Here is a 25770-nt window from a genome sequence, read left to right as displayed (position 1 = left end):
GAGACGGGGAAATTAGTTTTGTTGTATTATGTAGATGCCGGCCGCTTTCTGCAGCATCGACAGGATTCGCCGGTTGAGGTGTGTGTGTGTGTGTGTGTGTGTGCGGATGTGTGTTTGCGTTTGCGGAGAGGGGAGGTCAAGGTTGTTAAAGTAAACAAACGCACGACTAAATTTGATTTTATCTTAGTTTTTTTTTGGCTTTTTTTCTTCGCTCGAAATTATTGCATTTCAGCGGCGGCAGGCGTTCCGTCTGTGGCGCTGGCCGTCTCGCCGCGTCTCTCGAGCAGTGCTCCTGCGAGGCGAGACTCTTTCGGTAGTGATCAAAATGTAAATGTGATCGTACCAAACCCCTCCACTCCCCCCTTCCTCCCCCCCTCCAGAACACAAGCACAATTAAAAAGCGCGGTCGCCGGAGCTGGAAAGTGGCCAGCTGTTCTGGGTTAATAGATGGGCTTGGCCAGACGTCTGCGAGGTGACCGCTAGCTGGCAGCCTGCTGGAGAAGGTTGCAGATTGTAAGTGGACATGTACTCTGCTTCCCTCTGTGTGCAGTTGTCACTGGAGATGATGAAGCACCCCGTATCTCCCTCCCTCTCTGTCTCCGGCTCCCTCGTCTCGCCCTTATTCTAACCTTTCCTAACCCCTTCCTTCTCTCTCCCAAGGCCGGAGAGCAAATGCAGCGCTGACACGTGGGTACCGTCTCTCCCCCCTCGGCCCCCACGACTTTAGACTCCAGAGTGGAGCGTCTCTGTCGACTCGGGGGAGTTCAAGGACTAAGAGAGCGTAATAAAAAAAGAAAGACAGAGACGTGGAGAAAGAGACAGCAGGGAGCACACAGTCCGTGGCCTTTGATAACCCCGAAAAAAACAACGCAAATACTGTCAACTGTGCTTACTTGGCACCGACCTACTGTACTTGAACACGCACACGTGCCCCCTCTCAAACCTCGCAGCTCAAATCAGCTCAAGGCGGAGGCGAGATCCTGCTTTGACCTGGAATGACATGAAATAGCATGCTAAAATATGTGCATCGCTCTAAATATTCACCCAGTGTGTCCCGGTTACAGCTATTTCTTCTTTCGGTGCTGCTCTGCTTAGTGGTTTCATTTGGCATCTGCTCCCATTTCCAGAGCACAAAAAAAAAAAAAAGAAAGAAAGAAAGAAAAGGAAAACGGAGATGGAGACGGAGCGAGATGACGGGAGGGGGGGGGGCTTGGTCGGTGTGCTCGGCCAGCCACAAACATTACTCGGGCTCTTTTCCTGTAATCCTCGGAGTAGAGCGGCGCTATCGATGTTTAACAGGAACGCTGGTCAGAAAACGAGCAGTAAAAAGTCTCTCGGACACGCTCCCTCATAAGTAGCCGGGAAAAGCCTCCCCATGCAAGCACTTACGAGAGGGGGCATGAATTATCCATGTGCGGCTGTGCGTTATTAAGCGCCGACCATCGGAACGCGCTGCGCTTGATTGACAGCTTAAGATCAACCACATTGCCGGTAAAGTTCATAACGTCGTAAGAGAAAAAGTTTGTCTACATCAGCAGTGCTGGAGCAGCTTGTATTCTGATCGATCTGAAAGACACGAAATGCCGTTTTCAACTCAAAACTCCTAAATTATGCATGTGCATATACTGTACCCACTCAATAATGTATTCAGTCAAACAAATGACTGATTGGGCACAGGCGCCCGTCCATTCACGGATGCGAAATGGAGGGAAATCAGAGTGTGCGAGCGAGGGCGATAAATAATAGGCGGTGTTTGCTGAGTCTCGGGGTAGATCCCATCAAAATATAACATTCATTTAACGGGTCACACTTTATTTGGATAGTCCAGCGGTGAAAAGCCGTCCGTTCCCATTAAAGTGACTTTAATGTATCGCTGAAATGCCGCGGGCGTTATCAAAACGCCGCCTGTAATTGTGAGGGAAAGCGGTCGATGTGTATCTCCGGGTCACAGTTAAACCCGCGGCGAGGGGTTTGCTTGGTGGGGAGCGTGGTGTCCGGAGGAGCCTGGGAGCTGTAATGCAGCAGAAATGGAGGAAAAGGAGGAGGAATAACGGGAGCCGAGCCTCTCGCAGCTTCCTCTCTTTGGCTCGGCACTGGCCTGATTAGTATTCCATCCGCAGCGTAGGACACTGGTCTAAATTTAACCAATAAAAAATAAGGAACTGGACTCACCCCCTCCGAGTCGGAGAGAACAGAGCCGAGAGGACCTGAGCTGCTCCCTGCACCTGCTGGGGGGAACCAAGGTTTGTGTGTTTTTTATATATATATATATATATATATATTTTTTATTTTTGTCGGCCTCTGGCTACAATTCTGCCACTTGAGCAACAGTCCTGCGTGTGGGCTTGATTGGGTGCTTCTAATGACATGCCTCAGTGCTGCTGGCAGGGTGCTTTGGGCCCAGCGCTCGCACCAGCACAGCCCTGCTACTGTACCGCTGGGCTCCGGCTTCAGAGATGGCACATCAATAATACTCCAGTCTCTCAAATTGCACGGCATTAGGAGGCACTTTAATCAGTAGTGTGAATAAACAGGGCAACAAACACGAATCTCGAGAGCTCTCGTATGCAGAGCCGGCAAAAGGACGACTGCGTCTGTGGCTGCACGATTAACGTTTGGTCAGAAATGACGGAGTGAACGAGTGGAAACGCAAGAGGAAAAAAAGAAGCCGCGTGTCTGCTTTGTAATAAGTCAGGCAGCGGCATGGCTTTTAGTTCCTCGTCCCTTTTGTTGTCATTCTGAACATGTCACTAAGTGTCCCCGGATAGTGAAGGCAGATGCTCCTGCATTATCTGCAGTCCACCCAATTCATTAGCCACCAGATAACCGGCGCTGATCTCGAAAAACTCACCGTTCTGCTCCCGAGTAATGAAAGTGGCGATAAATGGACAGCTTTGTGGGGAGCAGGGGAGAGAGTGAAAAAGAATGGGGAAAAAAAAAAGGAAAGAGCGAGCATCTATCAATTAAATGACAGGGCCAGAGAGTGTGTGGTGAATTAAGAGAATCCGATGGCCTATTTTTTTCCCTCCCTCATTGGAAATCATCAACACTAAATACGGCAATAGCAGATGCAGGAAGGAAATCCAATGAAGTATAAAAACGGATGAAATATAGAGCCAGTGGCCGTCGCGCAAGTTTACAGCGGGTCCGGTTCACTGGGAAAAATTCTCCTCCGCTTCAAAATGGAGCCTGGCTGCTGAGGTTGTGCACCTTTCATCAAATAAATGATATTTCTAAATTGAACTGCTATGCCAGATTGTTTCTTTTTTCCTTTATTGTCCTCGACGTCGTGAGCGCACCGCGCCTCCCACAAAAGTCCGACATTTCTCCAGCAGTTCTGAGGCATGAGACACTTCTGACAGCTCTTTTGACGCCGTGGTGTGAAAGAAGGGTAAGGAGTGGGTGGGTGGGTGGGCTGAGTGACGATGTTGTTAGCGGTGCCAGCGCTCCTTTTTTTTTTTTTTTTTTTTTCCCACTTCCTTCCTTGATGCTTCGCTTTTGCGCCTTTAATGGCTCAATGCCCCTCGCAGAGAAGACACCGGAGGCAACCTTCAATTGTTTGTTTTCTCTTTCTTTCCCTTTTTTAAAGAAAATCTGAAACATTCCGGTATTATACCACCCCCCCCCTTTTTTTTTTCCTTTTATTCGTCAGTCCGAGATAAAGGATGTGAGTATTGAGGATGTACACGAGTAGAAAATAAAATCCAATTTGAGAATCTTCATGGATCAGAGGTTTTAGTGTCCAGAGCATTTGATGCCAGTCATTCTAAGATAATATGGCTCTATGCAGATTTCCCCTTTTGCACAGCTCATTACAATGCAACACTGTTGGCATTGCAGCGCTCGGACATTATTTATTTCACTGCTTGTTTGTTCAAGGATGTAAGGCTTGGTTGCACCGGATCTTGGCGCGTGAAACCCCCCTGACAGGATTGTGTTTTGATGCGCTTAGATGTTAACCGAAGTTCAGGGCAACAAAGTTTGATACTCCTGAAGGATATTCAGGATTCGGAAATCAATGGTGCATCTTCTGCCTCCACCGGCCTCGCTGATACAAGGAAAAACAACAAACATATTTATTAATTGATCTTTGTTTCCCCATAAAAGCGTTTTAATTTCATTACTCTTGACTTCTCGCGGGGCAGGTCAGGTTACTCCATTGCCATTGTGGCACAGAACAAAAGCTATCAAGCCAATGAAACTTTTGGTTAACGGGAGTCAGAGCACGTCGTAATGAGAAGCTCTGCATAATAATCCATTGAGACAACCTGCATTCAAAAAATGAAACTAGGCTGGTTGCTGCTCCTCTCTTCCTGAGCTTACTCTCATACATATGTATAGTGCTGAAGCAGGCGGGCAGGCAGGAGTGGGCCGAGAACAGCATGAGGCTGTGTTTTGCACTGTGTATATCTAATTGCCTGACCACCAACAGTTACAGCCAGATTCAAATACGACACTAAATGTTTCCTGAGCTGTTTTCCACTTCCCGGCCTTAAAGCCGACCTCCCCGGAGTCCCGCGGAGGCGGGGAAAAACGGACCGTCCACCTGCGGTGAGCAGAGGCCGCAGTCAACCTTTATCAATCTGTCAATCAGGAGGCGACTGTCACATTGAATTTTTGGAGCATCGAGCCCCCCGCTAGCTCGTCCTGCAGAATTTGGCTCCCGAGCAGCTCCCCCCCCCACTGCCAATGTTACGTCCATGCAATTAGACCGAGGGAGAGGTAATGGTGTCACCCTCCTCCAGGTGTCCGGATGGGCAGCATCTGGACGAGCAGAGGAGTTGGACTGGGTGCAAAGTCCCAGCGGCGCCGCCACCGAGCCTCCACGCGAACACGCCAAGGCAACAGATTTTTTTTTTCCTTTTTTGTCTTTTTGCGTGCCACATCAAGCAGCAGAACTAGAGAGCCTGAGCGTGAGATTTACTTTCACAGCCACGTTAATGCGCAGAGGTCACACCGTCATCTGCTCCAGTCGAAGAAGACAAACTTTTGAAACTCAAATCCTTTTGCATGTCGCTCACTCTTTAATTTCATTCCTCCAGAGAGACGCGACTCCGCTGATGATAAACGCAACTTTTTTTGGGGGGGGGGGGACTTCAATGACAAAAAAAAAAAGTAGCACCAAATGTCAAAAAATGGTTTATCTTTAGTCATTAAGTTTCTATTCAGTACTTTGTGTGAAGTTCTAAAACAATCAGTACGAACAGCCCGGACTAAAAGGAAATGAAGCTCTGCGAGGATGAGATCCCTTTTTTTTTTTCTTTTTTTTTTTCTCCGGGAAAATCAAAGTGGGGCATCATAATGGCAACTTAGCCGTGGATACAAAGCACTGCGGGACTTGCTCCCAAGCATAAAGAAGAGGCTACATTGATCTGTGTAAAGTGGTATGATAAGTAGGGAAATTAGGTTTTCATTTGCATTGAGAATGTGGGGAAATATGGCTATCGCTCGCGGGCCTGCCAAGAGTTTTTAGTTAATTGAATTGGGAATTTTATATTGTGTCTCGCGACGCATAATTCTCCGTGAAGAGTGTGGATGTGGCGCTCTCGGACGCCCGTGTGCTCGTGTTGTGTCGTCACGTTGGAAGGGGCCGGTCACCACGTGAGCATGAGGTGTGTAGACTTTGGCTCAGACGTTTGATGCAAAGTGACCATAATTGAAAGTAGAGTTCAGTTTTAAATGAGCAATTTAGATTATTTGTTCTTCATGCTTGACTTACTTTCTTTTCATGTATTTTTTAAGGATCCTCTCAATCAATCTGAAATTTATCAGCATTTTTTGGGGGAGGGGCATCCTTTTGGTTGAAGACATTGGCTTTTGATTTGTGTTTCTTTTTGAAATTGAATGAATTATTAGCAGGTTAATGTATTGTGGATACAGATATTTGGATTCAGGGAGCCTAAAGATCCAACAGGTTAGAAAGTAGCTTTACGAGTCTTATTACCTCCTTGTCAAATAATGACTATTTGGGAATTTTTGCAGTTTGACCGACATACCAAAGTGTCGACATTTGACAAGTTGTTCTCATAAATTGGACCTTTAAGAAGCCGGAGACTCAAGAACTTCTGGGTAAGCTCGACTCGGGCAGATTTGTGGGGCCAAAATATACATACATGTGTACATATATGCAAAAACAATTGTACATTACATATAACTTGACGCAGTTCCTGATGAAATGCCTTGAAGTCACACTGGAATGAAAATTTGACTTGTTTGTTTTTCATGTAAAAACATTCACATAATTCCCCAAAAGTGCAACTTTAAAGAAGGCACTCCAAACTCAAAATCTAATGTGAATACTAAATTTGTGCTTTAACCTTTTGAAAAAATGTGTCTTTTAAACACAGTATTAATTGATAACAACCCACAGTATTGTGTGTCATTTGGAATCAAGCAGTTCAAGAAAGCAAAACAAGGAAACTTGTCTCATCTCCTGTTCCTGCAAGACTTAATCAGATTGTTGGGGCTGAATTAAAGCCATCGTTTTAGTTTTTTAACGTTTCTATACATATGCCTATCTATAAACTGATCACATATGCAAAAACAATGGAAATACTTTACATACAGTATACATACTAAATTGCCTTATAGTCACCGGTGGACTAAAGTGTTTTTTATTTCTATGCAAATTTTCCACATTAAAACATTTACATTGCCTCCAACGGTGATCTTTCAAAAAAATAAATACATAAATAAATACTGTTGTGGTTTAAAATCGAAATCCAATTTGAATACTAATTGAGTCATTTCACTTATGATATCACATCACAAACTAATTCTTTAATTATGCTGCCCCACTTTACGCTCCGTTCCTATATAACGTATTAAAACTAAACATACAGCATCAAGTTGATGAAGCGTGGGGCTCTTCAGTTGGAGTATTGTGACTTTAAAGAGACTCGCAGGTTTTCATATGAATGCATTGCCCTTGATTTTCTCCCCCTCTCTTCCTCATGTAGACATAAGGATGTGCTGAAAACACAGATCCCTTTTTAAAAGACTGCGCGCCACCTCAAATATAGCCACTTCGCAGCCCATTTAATATCGCCTCCATTTAGGTCATAGCAGATGTCATTGACTAAATGTAGACCAAAGCTATTTTTGGGCGTTATAAATGACTCTGCAAAGCGATAGTGACGCAGGACAGATGGATCTGATGCTTACTTGGGGGCAAAAAAGAAATCAAGAAACTCCGGCATCGGTTAAAAGTGAAATAAAGAGCAGAGAGGATCGTCTGAAGAGAAATCTTCGGTGCTCCTTCGCGATCTCTCGTTGGGATGTGCTGCAGCTCCCGGAGCAGATGCAGGAACGACAGGTGTTAAATAGCTAAACCAAATTCTTTTTTTCTTTTTTTTTTTCCTATTGTCGTGCATCTGCGAGTGACGCGCAGCAATAGAATTATGGGATGAACTGCTGACCCCTCTGGCTCGCGCACCCCGAGGAGGAACACGCCTCCACCCCCCCACCCTCGGCCATGTGCACACGGCTCCGGCTTTAAAAAAGAAACTGTTGTCTGCAGGCCAAGAGATAAGCTTCCTCTCCTGTCTGCCTCTCTTTTCTTCTTCCCTCAGTCTGCTCTCTCTCTCCCTCCCCCTCTCCCCCCTCCACCCGCCGTCTTCTCCACATCATCTCTTGATTCTCGGTCTCTAAATATTTTCCCTTCGCGCACATACATACAGACACCTAAATAGACTGGACATTGGATGCCCCTGCTGTTCTCTACCCTTGCCCTATTTGTTTTGTGCTGACAAAAGCCTCCCCACTCAAACCCAACAATGGATGACCCGCGTGTCTCCACCCTCACCTGACTCCGAAAGTCCTGACTGTGGGCGAAGCGCTCCATCAAGCCGCCCCCTCTCTGCCAACGCGAGCAGCCAATTCCGGGGAGTCACAATATTCCAGCTCTGACCTTGCCGGCCACCGCGGAGGTCGCAGTCGCAGCTTCCTGCCTCCTTCCTTCACTCCCCATCTCGTAATCCGTGTCAACTGCGCTAAAGCCAAACAAGGACGGGCTCCAGACATTGGGTCAATTAGTCACATAGTTTGACTTCTGGCAAGTCGCAGATGCAAACAGAATTGGTAATAAACCTCGAGCTGCAGACTGGGCACTATGATTTATGTGGCAGCGGCAGAAAACGTAGCTCTGTCAGGGTCACTGCAGTCATGATTAACCTTAAGTCCTTGGTCACACGCAGAAATTCAGAAGGGAGCACTCGCTGTATCGATCATCACACTGTTTCCTTCGACCTTTTTGAAATCGGAGAATTAACTATTTTACATAAAGACACTTGTAATATCACACGAGGACAGCGGAGCGGATTTTATAATAGGATGTAAAATGTGTTCATCCTCATTTGCAGCAACAGAGTAAGTTACAGGAAGTTATCCCTCGAAAAAAAAAATCAAAACGGTCCATATCTCATCCCGTCCGAAAAAAAAAAGAAAAAAAACAAAAACATTCTCAGTATCTCTATCAAGCATCTTATTCCCAGAGAATAATCTCTGCTCACTCACTGGGAGCCACAAAAACCGAGTGAGTCATAGTTGAATTGAGGACAGTGGAGTCGCTTTACTTGTCAGACTCTTCAGCTACTTTCATACTTTCCTTACCACAGACGGCGTGCAAATATGGATTCTCGCTGTGTTGAAGTGAATGTACTTGCGTGCGTGTGCAGTACTCCGGCTGTACACGTGAGCCGGTGCGGACGGAAACGAGCGTGCCTCCCGTAATGGAGTCACCCGAGAAATGGCCTCGGTTAGTGATGAGCTACGGTGTGCAACTCTAACTAACAGTGGATGTATTGCGTAGTGCATTTTTACGAAATGAAGGAAGCACTACTTACACTGAGTAAATCAGTCGAACTGTATTATTTTCAATCAATCTCAAAGTGCATGACCTCACGACGAGCTGCGAGCGTCAATGGCCGTGGTGACGGTGATCAATAAAATCAATGGGACCTGTCACTGCAATGGCTTTTTCTGTTGATGGTTATCTTCGAACGGATCCAATAAATTCTGCTCTTGACTTGTGTAGATTTTAGATAACGTTACAATTAGAGGTTAAATTATTGCCGTCGGGATCACCCGCCGCCCTCCTGTGGCTTTAGGACGACCTTGTTAGAAAAATCTTGTGGAAAGTCCTCGCATAAAGTGATCAGGAGGTCCTATCGACAATTAATTTGCAGATTGTGGAAAATACAGTAAAAACAGTACCCATCACAATATCCTACAGCAAACCAGATGTCTTTTTTTTTGGTCCAGACAGTCCAGAACCCCGAAATATGCAGTTAACGACAATGCAAGACAAGAACAAGCTCTCCCATCTGAGATTTACATGAGTATATTTGCTTTAAAAATGACAAACTGCTAATTCAAATTATTGCTGTTATAACAGCACTTATTCTAATGCATTATAACTTGAAATGTTATTATAAGGCTTGATTTAGTCCAATACAAATGCTTTGTACCTTCTTCAATACATCCATTTTCCATTTAATGGCCGTATTACCTTTCATAACACCCTTAACATACAGAATCCCATAAATGTAGAGGATCTATTTCCCCCATTGCTTTTGTTAACAGCCCACTGAGGGATAATCATGTTATATATCTCGTTGCCTAACACTGCTTTTAATGTATTCACATACTCGTGTCTGCATGCTGCTGCTGCTGCATGGTTATAAAGCTAGCTAAAGAGGCTACAGGTTACCATTGGGGCTGATTCATAAGCAGCAGCCTTCTGAGGTAGCACATCATTTTACAGGTCCGATCATTTCAAGGTAAGTAGGTGGTAATTACGAAGTAACGTATTTGAAATTCCTTTGAAATGACAGCTTAATTGCCACCATAATTACCTAAACATTTAGAGAAATGAATCAAATAGTGGCCCGCTGAAGGGAGGTTGGACAGAAACTAGATGGAAATCAGCAGAATTTTGAATCAGCAGTTGGAAGTTCCCTGGAAATGTATCATAGAAATTACCAGCGTTTTATTAACTGATGTGGTAAAATAGCAGAGTATTATTCTCACAATAATGCAAGGGTAATTTTCAGTAATCTTGAAGTAATCATGAGGGTAATTTGGGGGTAATATCAAGGACATTTCATATATGTCGCTTGGTAATTACCACCTACTCACCATGACATTAGCTCCTCTGACAACAGGATCCAACAGGCCAAGTGAAACACAAGTCAGCACGTCCATGTACGTACATACAGTCACCTTTTCTACATTGAAATGAAAGAAGATCACAAAGACTTCCCATGACAACACGTCAAATACAGGAAACCTAAAGAAATATATAAACATTCATTTTAGTGAAGATATGATAAATCAGTTGACTTCAGATGATGAAATATTAATCATTTATACGACATGAGGACCAAATGACTATTTTCTCAAACACTGCGGCTGAAACAGCACGAGGTTTGAAACAAAGAAGACCCTCCAGAAGCTTTTTAACCTTGGAACATTTGCAAATGCATGTTCATCGGCAAATTCATCAGTAAATTCATTTTTTTTCCAATCTGCTTTTTGCATAATCATAATTAGGATTTTTTTTTTTCCCTCTCTCTAATAAGAACCTTCAGCGCACGGCCCAGCCGCAGCCCACATCAACCTGCAGTCCCATCCCTGGTTAATATCCCAGAGAATAACAGCCGACCAAAAAGCCTAATTATATTTTTCACCCTCGCAGACCTTGCCGTGTCGTCTACTTTGCATAAAAGTCAGAAATCTCAGGCTTCATCATCTCGGCCGCAAAGCGCCAACTGCACAGGTGACTGCGCAGATGACAAAAAGTATTAATCACCCAAACAGTTTGTTGACATCTTCTGTCCCCGTCTGCTCTTAGCTGTGTGCCTGAATAATTATCCTGTCCTCTCTGCTGTGCCTCTTTCATCTTGCCCTGCCCTGCGTTAGATGGTGCGCTGTCACGCTATTGACAATGACAGTGGTGGCAGCCATCCATGCCACGCCACCGGCGGAGTGTGCGAGGCAGCGAGAGGAAGAGAGAGACAGAAACATGAAGAGCTGTTCCTCGAGACGCTCAGCAGGGTTACATTTCTGTGGCTTTTACACCTCAGACTCTGGGATTGTAAAAGGTGCCGCCTCTTACAGGGAGTCACGGTGACAAACATGAAGACAAAGGTCACTTTATAAGCTGAGCAGAAAGCAGTGCTTTGTTCGGAAAAAAAAACGCAACCGGTGTTGAATCCGCAATGGAGGTATAACTCACAGTCGTGGCACGCTTATTCACCTGCAGCCTCAACACCTGCTCCACCAGCACTTGCTGGCGCAATCCTCCCTCCATGTTGGATCCACGGCATCCCCTTGGACATCATCCTGAAAAGTAATACCACCCGTCCAATTTGCAAGCCAACAACCAGAGCCGCCCCAGCCAAAACTGACTGAAGAAAGCAAAGATTCTGAAGCAGAGAAAAACCACGGAAACGCAGGAACCGAGGCTTTCGTGAGTGAACAGGTGTGTGGCTTGATGCAGCTCTGTGTGTGTGTGTGTGTGTGTGTGTGTGCGTGTGTCACTGGCTCATTTTCCGTGCAAATGTTTACTTTTTGTGATTCGTGGCTCGCGCAGCTGTCTTTGTCAAGCCTTTCAAAAGAAATCACTGTTTTCCTGAAGATTAATATCTCAGCCTCTAACACTTACTCTACCAGCCTCGCCCTTTGTAAAAAGAAAATGTAAAGGTTCACTTGCATAATAAGTGAAAACAAAAGTAACTGGTTCATTTGGTAAGACCGGTCCAACACTGCAGATGAACTGCGAGACCCCGGGACGGACCGGCTCGTCACAGAGGGAAGAAATTAATGACATTTAAATGTTAAATGGATCTCTGGCCCAGTTGGCATTAATTAGGTGGATTAGAAACAAATCCAAGTAAGAAAATCCAATGTTTCTGGTATTTCTGGAGTCTTGTTGCTCACATGACAAGGTGCATTAGCTCTGTGTCAGGACTGTGTAATCCTGCAGTCAGATTAATTAATAAGAATTATTTGCTAGAATTTATAGCTGTGCGCATTTTTTGTTGTTGTTGCATTTCTACAGTTTCTACAGAATTTAAGGTATTAAAAGGCCAATCGACTGACGTTATGAGCCCAACCGAAGTTAAACTTTAACCTCAACTGACCCCATTTACTTGCAGGATCCTCTCGTACAGTGCAGCTGAGACCGTTCCCTCTGAAGTCAAGTCCTGAAGCAGCGCTCACTTACCCCCCACCACAAGCTATGCCAATTCAAATCTCAACAAGACCCTTTTTTTCCTTACATAACACAAACAAAGGCCTAAAAACTAACTCTTTTATTCATGAACTTCATAGGAGCACTACACAGGCTGAGAGCAACAAAGCAGCTTAGCGGCGTTAGCTTCATTCTGGGCAACGGTGTTCCCGAAGAACAGTCAACAATCCTGGCCAGCCGCTTTGGAAACACAAACCTTTGGCTCCTGTGAACCGGTGACTCAGTAGTATTGGCGTTCTTCTGTCAGTATTCGCGAAGATCCGATCGTCAATTCCGCCGAACGTCAGACTTGAATCCCTTTTTCTTTTGAGTGATTGTTTTCTATTTCTTAGCGCCGGTTGCAAATTGGTTCTGGTTCTGGCGGTGTGAAGAGCACAACAGCTGCTCTCATTTATGCAAAAAAACAAAAAAACACAACAAAAAACTTTGTAATTACCGTTCAGAATAGCAACTGTCATGGTTCTGTTGAACAATGCGAAGGGTTTTAGTTTTCCAGCGATCGCGCCGCACAATTTTACCAGTTTAACACGGCAGGATCGGCATAACGATTTTGAAGAAGCCCCCAAAAAAATGTGAAATACTAAGTATCGAAAGCGAAACAACACTGTATTGTATCAGTATATTCCAAAAAAATAGCAACATTGCTTGAGCAACAATGCAGCTAGGATCATTTAAGAAACATTGCACTGCAGAGAAGATTTTTTTTTTCTTTTTAATTTGCGGCGACTCCAAGACAATCAATAAAACAAGTCTAAGTGAAGACAGGACAACCTAGCAGATGTTGTGCCAAAATTTATAGACCTTAAAAGATGAGTTTTTCCGTGGCGGCGTGTCCTTATGTTGTCCTCTGTTTTCTCTCTCTGTGTGTGTGTGTGTGTGTGTGTGTGTTGTGTTTTTCAGGACACAAAGAAAACTCCACCCGTGGAAAATGTGCTTAGTAATGAATGACCAGAGTCGATGCTAATGCATAACTCTGACAACTTCCTTATAGAATCATTGGCCATTTGTGTTTTCCGAGATAACAAGAGCAGAACCCGGCGCAGACGTGCTTTATAACGAGGCGAACAGTAGGCCGGGCTTATTCATCATCATCATCCCAGGAAGCGTTTTCTACGGCGCATCAGCCGAACTGAAATGTTACAACGAGTTTTCCTCCCTCGTAACTTTAACACAAAGAGCTCGAAAATGAATGAGAAATGCTTTTTTTTTTGAATGTGTCAAACTACAGGCGGCCGTCGGTTCTGCAAGTTGTCGGGCTGAATGTTGCTCCACGCGAGCGCATTTCTCCCCTGACACTTTTCTTGTGCGGTGGCTCGTTTGCCTTGATTATGACAAATTACTGACGAATGAGCGTTTCCACAATGAAGAAGTTTTAGGAATAACAGCCTCTCCGCAATAGAACATACTGCCGCTTTGTACCCTTTCTGCTGCCAACATCAAATAGCAAAATCCTAGAACCTCACCGCTCACCCAAGAAATAACTGCCAGATATTCTTTTCAAACGTTCAAATGATCATGAATGTCGAATATCCATAGCGTCTACAAAACCACCTGTAAGTTTTCTGTGAGCGCCAAAGTCTAGAGGAGCTGCGAGATTAAAACATATAATCTCCATTCAAGTTAGCTGGCTCTGTCGGCGGAAGATCCGGCTACTTGTATACCCCGAGAGCCGAGCTTTTTTTGGCTTGGGAGCAGCTTTCTTAGGAATGAATGGGACTCCGCCTCCAAAGCCGTATCAAGGTTTTAATGTAACGTCCGAGGCGAGCGACTGTTTGGCATTACACGTCAGGGTAAGATCTGCACAGGTAATCAAACTGTGATCAAGTATACTATCAAAGCTTTTGATAAATGTGTTACAAAACACTATAATGAAATACAGTAGAGCTGAAGAGACACCCTGGCCTACAAATCCTGTTCTCCAGATGTAAGAAACCACATCTGTTTGTCTTTAATATTGTTCTTTTACAGTTAAAGTGAAGATTGTGATGAAAAGATGATCAAGTCCAACAATCGTGAATCAGATTGCAATCGTACCATCTGTCGGAAATAATGTGATTTTGTGGGGACGGACATGCTTTTGTGCATCAACTCGACTGCCGTTAAAGAAATGTTACAAAACGTTCAAGTTTCTTTAAGGCCAGCGGCTCCAGATGCTCGGTTTTGTGCCATCTCAGTTCAGCTATTTCCGCCGCTTAAAAACTGAACAATCTCATTCGAAAAAAAACTGGGTTGATTTATGATGCATCACAGACTACGGCTAAAAATAAAAAAAAAAAAGGAAGGACAAAAAAGCCTCCTGATGATCCCTCAGTGTAACACAGTTCCAAAGATTGTAGCCGGATTAAGCCGCCGCGCTGGTGAGTGGGTCGGCCCACGCCGCCCTGAGCGCTCTCGGCGGGCCGCGGAAACGGAGGGGAAAATGTAGCGCCTCTTTGAAATCAGAGCTCATTATTAATTTGCAGATCGGAATTTTGCCTTACCATCATCCGTGCCCTCGCTGAAAAAACGAGCGCGCGCACCTGGAAAGGGGAAAAAAAAAAAAAAAAGAGCCGGTCTAATGGAGAGCGAGCTGTCCCTCTGCGTACAGTACGCTTTGACACAATAAAATGATGTAGCTATTCTTGGAGGCTGCTTGTGCACTTCGATGGATGCCATTTTTCACACCATTAACTACAGCCTACTGGTTTTATTCACAGCGCACAGATAGGCCAAAAACAATCCTAAACACGCCCACGAACGAGCACAATTGCAACAACTGATCTGAGCTGTTCCACCCAGTCTGTCGCAATTCCGTGCAGCAAGAGAAAACCATTATCTCCATCCAGCCTTCATCTCTCTCTCTCTCTCCCCCTCTCCTCCTCTCCCTCTCGCTCTTTCACACATTCTCTGTCTTTCTTTGCTCTTGTCTTTAACTCCCTCTTTCATCCTATTCAGTCTCTATCCTTGCCTGGGGACGAGCGAAAAGGGTTGTCATGGCGGAATCACAAAGTACAAATATGCATGGCTGGAAAAAAAATAAATAAATAAATAAAAAATGTCCCCCCCCCCTTCCCTCCTGCTTTATCTGGAACTCACCCCACAGTGCTCACTGATATAAATCAATGAGCAAAGACGAGCACAATTTTTGTGAGTGTTTACCTCAGCAGAGGTATAACCCAAAGCCCTCATTACAGTCTATGCTGAGTGCAGGGTTACGCGGGAGGGAGGCAGAGCTCAAAGGGCCGGCTAATCCAGTGGGTCTTACAGGCATGATGGGCTAGTCAATATGCTGGGCCTGCATCCTAAAGAAGCTCGAAAGCTCCACGGCAGAGCTAGGTAAAAGAGGCTCAGGGGAATACTTTGCGTGGTGCAGTTTTATTCTCTCCACAGCTGTCAAGGTTAGATGCCGCTAAAGTCTTAACCCGTTGTGAGCCGCGGCCGCCTGCCTTCTTCGACTGTGCTCTCTCCTTTCGGTCCTCGGCGCCCCTTATTTCTTTCTTTTTTTTTTTTTTTAAATAAGGGAATCTGAGAATTAAAGATTATTCTGATGCGGCACAAACTGCGAGCTCGTTTAGGTAGAAGCATCAGCCGAGTAAAAATGCACACGATGAGCGTTCGTGCCGGCAAGCGCCCTGGCCGGGTCAGAATCTGTTTAGAATCGGTTCCACCACGAGACAATTTGACATCCAGCTCCGAGTCCTGAAGCGGCGTTTCATCAGTCCTGAGAATAATTGAGCCTCCCGATTCACTCCCGAGAGCGGACGAATTTGTGTGGAGCTCAGCTCGAGGCGGCAACACAGGTGTGGAGATGGCGGGGTGTTTTTGTGTTCAGCGAGGAATAGATAAGGCCGGAGGTGCCGTGTTCTTGTTGTTTTCCTGAGCAAAAAGAGAACTCCGCTGGAGGCGCGTCACCAAAGTTTAATTTGGGAATTTAATTTCCACACACAAAAGAGGTCAGGCAAGGAGGAACAAATTGACAGACACAGCAGGCGGGTGCTTGTCATTTCTTCCAAATGACTTTTAATGAGAAGAAACCCTTTGGCCCAGGTATGTCAGGTTGAAGGGTGCTTTCCCTCTGCGAGTGGTTAAGTGTGAGGCGCTCTGCCCGCTCGGCGAGGACAGCTGGTCGGGGCCCGTTCGCGGGTCGGATCCTGCTGGACCTCAGTCTGAAGCGAATGGATTCTCTGGTGGACAACAGGCTGGGGCCGTCCTCAATGGAAATCACTGCGCTGCGGTCAGCTGGGCAGCAAACCCACAACGCTCGCAGCCAGTTCAAAAATGGTCGCTTTGTGGGAAACGATCCACGAGGACGCAGCTTTGTGACTGATTGTAATTTCTGATTGTAGGCAGTCATTTGGACAAACAGGAAAGAACCACAATCTCCTGCCAGGGCGATGTGATATCCAGCGATATCAAGTCATCGTTAATGGTTGGATTCAAACCGGGTTTTTATTTACAGTGTAATTGCTTCAGCATGCTGGCACACGCACGGCAGCGGCACTGGTGAAATGTCCTTGTTTGGCCCATATTCTGCGTAATAGAGATAGATCTACTTAATTCAGGCTAAAGACTGAACACAGAGAAACTGAGGGGCGAATCTTGAATTTGTAAACGCTTTTTATAATTGCGTGCTATAATAATTTCAAAATGTTCCATTCTGCAGCATTACATGCCTCGGCGGTGACTCATGTCTCCCACAGGAATCCTCAAATTTCCCTAATATCTTTGCCATGCCCTTAAACGTTCCCTTAAATATTCCCTAGTAATAGGATCAACTATTTCATGGGATGAGCGCGAGAGTCTACCACCAGCCCTTTTTTTTTTTTTTTTATTGTTCTACTCCCTGATTGCTGGCGTCGCCCCTCATGGTTCAGTGTTGAAGGCAGTTTTCTGCTCCCTGCCCTGCTCAGCGGCGGCAGCAGCGTGGGGGAAACACGGAGTGGAGGAGAGGATACGGCCCCTGCAGAAGAAAAAAATGGCCCTTTGATTTTGGTTTTGGTCTCCCTTGGGCTGCCTCTGGGTTTGGAACAGATTTGGTTTCAGTGCTGAGCGTGGCGGCTTCAGCAGAGAGAGGGGACCGTCCCCCTCCCTCGCCCCTCGTTGTTGATGTGTCATAACTGGTTTCGGTCTCGGTAAGGAGGCGCCGCTGGCTGGCGCGTCGGGATAGCTGATGTCGGGGGGGGGCGCCAGCCTGTTTGGATACCTCACCCTCCACACTTTGCTTTCACAATGCACAACTCAGACATGAAAGAGCGCCACACCGGTTCTTTTTTTTATGAAACTGTGTGGCGTTTTATTTTTTCTTCAACAGACTCCGTTTAAGCACAAATGCCTTGATTTGACAGCCAGGCCAATGGGATCACACATCTGGTATTAAGCGGCGAATGGAAATTGAATAGACCACCCCGTTTGTTGCCACCGTGTCGGCGGCGGTGCCCACGGACGACTGTAACCTTAAATGAGGTGTGCTTGTGCATACTGAGCGGTGGGCCGCGCTCAAAGTAGAGTGTTTGTTCTCTTGGCGAGCGAAAACCTGAAAGGCTGATAGTCCTGCTGACGCTACTCGCAGGTAGATCAAAAACATCCATGACACACTTAAATATAAAATACTCGAAAAATCTGTACGGTGGCCGGCCTCATTACTAAAGCTGTTACTCAGGACTTCATAGTTAAAAAAGCTGACATTTGGAAGACGCAGTTTTTTTTTCACCTGACGCCGGTGTTTTCCCTGCTGCCTCCCCTCCTCCCCCGTCTCCGTGGCCCTGTAGCTGAGCAGAAGCCAGAACTCCAGCAGCACGACGAGCATGGCTGACTGATGGAGGGGCCGGCGTCCTGGACACGCTGTACTCTGCTCCGATAATTGCTCTTTGTCCAGCTTTTTTACTCACCATTCTCGTTGGGAGCTTTTAATTCTACCGGTTCCTGATTGCCTCCCGGTGTTCATTTGTCTTGAGCCCGGCACAGACGCGCGGCGTCGTCTGCTCGTGGTGCGCGTCTGCATAACAACTACATCCGCGTAATAACAGTCCATCATTCCCTCTCTTTGGTTCACGTGGAAAGACGTGAAAAGCTCGCTTGCCAACTCTTCCTCTTTCTCCCACCCCGGTACATACCACTGCTTCCTCTCCCCAGTCTTAATTCCTTTTCTTTCGATTTACCAGTCTCTCTAATAACATGAGAGCTCTCCTACATTAGCGTTTTCCTCATTCGCCCTTCTTTTTTTCTTTTTTCCAGTGGAACTCAGTTTCAGCAAAGGCATTCAGCTTGGCATCAGGAATTTCAGAGGGTTACTTCACAGGCTGTTTGGTGCCATTTTTCCCCATTGTTTATCCCCGGACTTCCGAGCAAGGTTGACACGATACCTAAATGAATTACTGCCACTCCTGCCAGTATTATTATTACAAATGGCGCCGTTTATCAGTACGTTACCTTCCAGTGTCCTTCCTTCAGATCCTTCTCGTTTTACCTGTCACGAGGCCCGTAATGGGATTCACAAGTAAGACGGGGCTGTATTCGACTGTAATGGGCTTTTTAGGGGGCAATCTTGAAAAACTGCGCGTGCTCTTGTATTACATTTATCTTTGACACGTAAAAGGAGATTTACTGCCGGAGACTCCACTGTAGCGTGGACAAGCAACTGACGCCTCACATATTTAAATTAAAATGATCTCTCTGATGAAACAGCTTGACGTACAGTAATGATATACAGATTTGTTCAGTGCATGCGTAGTTTAGCAGACAGCCAACAGTTGAATGTGTTTTATCTGGGGTGGGGTTTGGTAACCACACGGCACGGGTTGCTCAATGTCTGCAAACTTTCAGGCCAATGGTTACAAGATACTAGTCTGTGGCTATAAGACCGGTCAATCTGAGAGCTGTTACGGTGGAACACAAACCAACATTAATGTAGTCAGGGACCAGAGTGCTCAGATGGATGACGGGGGGAAAAAAAAAAAAACAGAAGCCCAGGCCTCGGATACGCACATGGAAATGTCATCGCTATTGCGTTTTAATTTGACATTCATTATCGCTCATTTATCGGGTTCCCTCAAAATGTTTGCGGAGCGTTTAGTTGAATTTCAGTAAAAATTAAATAATCCTTCATAATGTGAGATTAAAGGCGGACGTTTTTTTTTTTTTCCTCCAAGTTTTAATATTCAAAATGTCCAAATGGCGTGCACTTACCCCACAGGAAACAATTTACATGACAGTGATCAAAGTTTAATGGTACCTTCACTGCGGGGTTCGATTAGACTGCACTTAGCGTACTGATCCCGACTCTCTGGTAAAAAATGATGAACCTATATTTTTGCCGGTATTTAAGATGCGAGGCTGGCTCTTGTTCTCCGAGGCAAGGGGATGATGAGACTGATGAATTCTGGCGGACAATAAAAGTAAGACCTGTAGATGACCCCCTTTTTAAGACTTCCGTGCTTGAAACCAATCCACTTTGGGTTAGAATGAGAGCAGATGAAGATCTTTCAAAATATGTCAAGTCTGGTCATGTTCAATCTCTTGCTGAAGTAGTTTGTACCATCATGTTGACTGTGTTCAATATTATACACTTTGGTTACTGAAGAAACGTATGAAGTGGTACCTGCAGAGGGCCTTGTTAAATTTTTTCCTTGAGGCTTGAAAAATGTATTCAATTCAACGCTGGAAGAACATTTTTTAAATTTGCATTAAAAACTGAGTAATAAAAGTATTTTGCCCTGCACTGTCATTAACCAAATCACAATGGTTGTCGTCAATAACTTCTGGGTAGAACGCCCCTGCAATCAAGCGTTAGCTTACATACAATTGAACTGTGTCTTTTTATGATGTTATTTCAAAGTGTACCATTTAATCATCTAAAATCCATGTGTGATGCTTTCAATTCACCAACGTTGACCAATTTTCCTGTTTGGGCAGTTAGCCCGGGATGCTGCTGTTGTGTAGCTAACAAAGATGCTAGCAGAATGACACCATAAAAAGTTTGACAATCTCCCGTAACGCCACATTGCAAATCGATCGCCAGTTTTCTACCCGGAAGTGACTGTTGTTGTTGTTGTTGTTGTTGTTAGCGGGACATGATGTATCTGAAAAAGTCTGCAGAACCATATGTTCTTCATGGTTGGTGCGTAAGGCTACGAGGACAGCTAACTGCTAAAAAGACGACTGGAAAACCTCCCAAAAACTTCATGTTTTAATTCATGTAGATGTTTGAACTAAATGTTCTTGTCGATATATTTAAGATACGGAACGAGGCCCTGGACAGATGGCAGGTTCTATTGCAGTGTGACTAATAAAGGGGTTGATATTAAGCGCTTTTAATCACTCCTTGGATTTAGATTTTGTTTAATTGGCATCTTGACACTAGTACGTGTGTGATCTCGAGCTATGAAAAACGGCACTGTGGAGTAAGTATAGTAACAGCCCGGTAACTTCTCTAATTTCTGGGCAGCTACGTGCGTGCTTTTCGGAGCGTCAGCTTGAACTCCTCGGAGTGCTGCAGTGTCTCCAGTTCCCCGAAGACCTTGTGGGTGATAATCAGTCATTACTGCTCCTTCACGGAGTTATTTATTTCATTCCATTCACGCGGCAATTCATCATTTATTTATGTGACAGCTGTTATCTATTATGTTGTTCCTTTCACGTGGCCAAGAATGAGAGATTTTACGGAACATTAGGCTTCCATGCATCTGATGGCGCCACACTGATCCTGTTTCTCCGCGATACAGTCGGCGATCTCGCAGGTCAGTCAATTGCAGGATATTGATACCGGCATTATGAGCCGCCACTGCGGCTAATACGATTCCTCAGCCATTTCAATATGTGGGATTGTGCTCTCCCAATAAAAAATGACATTTGAGCCACTGTGCAGAGCCCTCTCTAATGGGGTCTGGGATAAGAATGGTAATATGCGCCGGAGCTGGCAGAGGCACCGGCCGTGTTTTTGTTTATAAATAGCTCCAGCCGGCATTATTCCACTTGCAGTTGTCCCATAATCATCAATCACTCCCGCGCACAGGGCCGACTTCTCCTGCTCACCAGAGAGAAAGGTGCGCCGTGAGCTGTGCCCTTGCACCTCCAACTGTGCAAGTACATAAAGTAGAGCTCGGTGAGTGGGACGGGGATGGGAGTGAGGGAGCAGCGGGGAGGGGTGAGGCTCGTGTCGGCGGATGGAGTGAGTTATGGCGGCTTTGCCCCGGCTGCTGGAAGCCCTCCTCCTTCAGGTCATTACATGCGCTAACATCCACCATTTCGCTTCTTCAACACATTCGGAAACACACTCACTCACACACAGGCAAGCAAACCCCCCCCCAAGACCCACCACATCCCTGATCAGGTGGGAGGTTAATCATGTGACGCGCGTGGATGGATGTGGGACAGGTCGGACGCAAGTGTTTGCTCAGGTTTCATTTGTCTCCGTCTCTCTATCTGCCTTCATCTCTCTTCAGAGGAGCTTTGCGATGAAGAGCTCACAGCTTTGAGGACGCTGCAGGGGGAAGATCCCAAAGAGATGACGAGGGCCATTTTGTACTCTCACACACGCGAACAGATGTACTCCGATTGTCAGCAGTCACACACTCTTTTTTTTCCACTCGGCGCACTTGTAGACACATGTAAGAACACATGCACACGAGCACAGGTATCTCTTTGTTGATCCTTGTTCAAACCGTGTACTGCAAACACACACGCACACACACAAATCTCCCAGTGTTACCATGGCAGTTGCAAAAAAAAAAAAAAAAAAAATACAGTAGGAATCCAGCTGATCCTTAACAAAACGGTTATGTAACTATTGCGGCGCTAAGTCTTGTATCTTATCTAAGCCTGCCTCTGTGTTTCCTTTCCGCCTGGCTTTGCTGCTTTTCAACAGCTCTTCACATCTACTGTACCTCCCACAAGACACCACTGAACACATGAAGGACGTTTGTAATTGGCGATAAGCAACTGTTTGATTTGGGGGGGGGGGGGAATAAGAAGGAAGACAGTCACGCTGCGGTTGTAATCAACAATATCCTCCTGCTCGAAAAAACAAAACCAAAAAAAAAATGAAAAAAAAGTGAGATCTCATCACTTTTAAATCTTAATCAAAATCTCCACGCTGCTAAAGGAATTTCACACTTAATTAAACGCACCCTACTCGAGAAAGCACACCCACCTGGCACCCACATTCTCCCCCCCGTGTGCCGCCGTCTCCTTCTCCCCCCCCCCCCTGGCCCCACCCCAGGAAGCCTGATAATGTGTAAGCTGACTTTGAGCCTCACCTCCCGGAGTTCCTTGGCCACATCCTTGAGCTCTATGAGGATACCTTCCAGCTGGCTGATCACCATCTTCATGTGGCTGCGGATGCGTTCTCTCGGGCTGGGGGTCTCAGAGGTGTCCCGGGCCGGAGCTCTGCTGAGGGACATCCTTTACAGGGCGACGTGGGGCCAGTGGCCAACAGGCTGAGGGCGTGGGGGAGCCGAGTCGGGGTCCATGTCTTTGGCTACAAGGAGCCTCAGTGCTACTGATCCGAACAGGGGCCCCGGCCACGCAGGGAGACCTCAACATCTTAAAAGCACCTGGGCAGCCAAAACACCTTGCCTCGCCCGCACACTCGGCACAGGGTCACGCTCTGACATCCATGCCCTCTGGGAGACGCTTCCGAAAACGGCGAGAAAACGAGCATGGGAAAAGTCAAACGCTGTAAATCCATGGAAAAGGGAGCGAGGCAAAATACATGGGCAAAAAAGCTGGTATGAAACTCTTACATAATCGTGTTGAGCCAACTCATCTCATGTGTCAGTGTGTACGTTTGAAACTGTTCCCGAGGAGATGCTATTTAAAACACCTGTCTATGCAGGACCTTTTCCCTCCACAACTTGTCCTGTACAGTCGTTTTTAATCGTGGAACACAGTGACATGACGGCGGGCTAATGTACAAAAAAGTGAAAGCAGAAAAGGGGTTTGGTTTTAAACCCTTTTTGTATAGAGAAAGCTCATCCAACACAGGTAGAAAAATAGAACTCCCCAGCAGTGGCTCGCTTTCCAAAATGATGGTGTTCTACATTATTGGCCAGCGGGGACGAGATTTGCCTTCTAAATATAGTCCCTCAGTGACGGCTACTGTCTTTCAGGAGAGGAAGGACAGATCCTGTTTTGGGGGGGGAAAATAGGGGGGTATTCCTCTGTGCGGTGTGGCGTTTCCTCCTCCAGGACAAATAAAAAGCTCGTCGGTAGAAACTCCCATCAGAAAAAACTTTGCCTCACATCCATTTTCTTTGCAGATGACGACTCACTTGTGTTGTCCTTCATTTCTCGCCCGTGGAAGGAGAGCAAGGGAGGTGTGGGTCTTTTCACAAGAGAGTCCAATCTCCCCCCCCTCCCCGCCCCAAAGCAGGGCTTATTCCAGGTGGCGTGGGATCAGAATGAATTGATTTCCAAGCCAGCGGAACGTGACCTGTGACGAGAATTGGTGGAGGGGCAACAAAAACATCGTGGTGTCGAAGAGACACAGTTACGAGGGGGGTGCCGGAGGGCGAACCGAGCGCCTTCCCCTGGAATTTGGGTGGCAGCACGTCTTACGCAACGGCACTATCCAAGTTCTCTCAGCAAAACACTGACCCACAGCAGTCCACAGGGGTGTGCCCAAAAAGAGAAGGGAAAAAAAAAAACCAAGGGAGCAGAAAGAGAAAAAGGATTCTCTCCTCTTCTTCAGTTGTTGCTAAGGGAACCCGGTCTGCCTCCTTGTGCTGTGATTGGATAATTATTTTACTTCTTATCCGTGCAGTGTGTGTGTTTTTCTCCGTGGACTCTTCTCAGAGAGGCAGAGAGCTCTGTGCCATCCAGCAGGACCAGATAAATCCTATGAAAGCCTCCCAGAGGAGCCCCAGAGAACGAGTGGGGGGGAGAGCTTCTCGCCAAATCCAGGGCGATGCCACTGCCACGGGGTGCGCCGGCCAATCACACATGGCACCTGGACAGACGGGAGGGAAAGCAATCACTTATTCTCTCATGTCTCATCCCCCCCCCCTCGTTCCCGTCTCCCCTCCCCTTGAAATCATAGCAGCAGCAAAAGAAGAAGGAGGACATAAAAAAAAGGGAATCAGAAGTGAGAGTTGAAGGAGCCTTAGAGATGGACAGGAATTAACTGCGTTGCTGATTTTTTTCTTTTTTTTTTTTTTCCCCAGCTGCTGTTAAAATGCATCTCTCGCTTCGGCAGCACTTGCATCACCTCCACGCACACACACACACACGCGCGCCAGAACACACACCTACTCACCTTTCCTGTGCATCACTTTTGCTGTTGCTATGCCCAGAGCTCACTGTCCACACACAGCTGGATCATTCAAAGCTGCACAAAAAAGAAAAAAAAAAAAACCTGCCGGTTCTTTAGCGGTCTCTCTGTCGCACACACTAACATCTTCTCTTCTCGCCGCCTTGCTGTTCTCTCTTCCTCTCTTTCCTCTTTCTGTCTCTCTCACACACACACACACACACACTCACTCTCCCTCACACACACACATGCAGTTCTCTCCCTCCCTCCCTCCCTCCCCTACTTACTGTCTTGACAGAGAGAGAAGCTTCTATCAGCAGGGTTATTTCACTCTGAGGCTGTGGCTCATCAGAGGAGGAGTAGAAGTGGAGGATGAAGCTGTGGAGGAGGAGGAGGAGGAGGAGGAGGAGGCAGGAGGCATGAGATGGGAACGATGAATGGCCCTGATAGCACTCTGAGAAGGGAGAGAGAGGAGGCTGAAAGATGACTAACAGCCAGAGCGGCGAGGAGAGCTCCTGCTTCGGATTGCGGTGCCGCCACCGCCGCTACCATCACTCAGATAACTGCGTTGCTGAGAGCACGCCACCCGTCATCCCCGTCAGCATCCGGCTGCATCGGGAGGCGGCGGACGGAGCGGCTGAGTTGCTGCCTGCGAGGGAAGGGAGCTGTGTGGTTCCCGTGACAGCCCCTCTCTCTCTCTCTCTCTCTCTCTCTCTCTCTCTGTCTATCTGCCTGTTTTCGTCTCTCTCGCTCTCCCCCCACCTCTCTGTCACTCGTGCTCTTTCCCTTTCTCCGTCCCCGTCTCTCTGCCCCTGCGCCCTCGCTGTGTCCTCGCTGACTGCCGGATGAAGGGAAGCTGATGCCAGAGTTTATCGTGGGGCTCAGGCTCCTGCCAGCACCACTCGGCTCTCCTGCTCGGCTCTGTGGAGGGGAGGGGCTTGGCGCTTTAAAGGCACAGCGCACCGCACAGCGTCCCTCCTCCGCCTGTCCTCTCCTCTGTGCTGGCGTCCGCACTCCCCTCACTATCTCCTCTCAACGCTGCCTATCTTAGCCTTTGTCACAGTTCTATCTGGGGGTGGGGGGGTGTGTGTTTGTGTGTGTTATCTCCCCCTTAAATCAGGAGGAAGTCTTCCTCTGCCTACCAGCCGAGCAGTCTCCGGGGACAGGGTGTCCAAAAATCCCGGGCTGTTGCATCATTAATATACAAAGCAGGTTGGTGTTTGATGACCTCATCTGACTGAGAGACAGAAATGGGGAGGGGGGGGGAGGGAGGGCTGGCATGACTTTTTTTCCT

General features: G+C 46.5%; 1 protein-coding gene across 3 annotated transcripts in view; it reads right to left on the bottom strand.

Moving 5' to 3' along the window:
• The window catches only part of insyn1 (inhibitory synaptic factor 1), a 54462-nt gene extending 29003 nt beyond the window's left edge, over nucleotides 1-25459 (bottom strand). The window contains exons 1-3 of one of the 3 annotated variants that reach the window (XM_030414787.1): nucleotides 24764-25459; nucleotides 24483-24554; nucleotides 22486-24176 (exon numbers count right to left, since the gene is read on the bottom strand). In XM_030414787.1, coding sequence (XP_030270647.1) covers nucleotides 22486-22629 — 144 coding nt within the window. In that variant the 5' untranslated portion in view covers nucleotides 22630-24176; nucleotides 24483-24554; nucleotides 24764-25459. Of the gene's footprint in view, nucleotides 1-22485; nucleotides 24177-24482; nucleotides 24687-24763 lie in introns of those variants that run through there. The other 2 variants (XM_030414786.1, XM_030414785.1) reach the window with 2 other exon arrangements.
• Nucleotides 25460-25770: the final 311 nt, after the last annotated feature.

The sequence above is a fragment of the Sparus aurata genome, chromosome 4 (assembly GCF_900880675.1).
Source record: "Sparus aurata chromosome 4, fSpaAur1.1, whole genome shotgun sequence".
Classification (NCBI taxonomy): domain Eukaryota; kingdom Metazoa; phylum Chordata; class Actinopteri; order Spariformes; family Sparidae; genus Sparus; species Sparus aurata.
The sequence above is the reverse complement of the archived record's forward strand: the minus strand, read 5'-3'. Positions and strand labels throughout refer to the sequence as shown.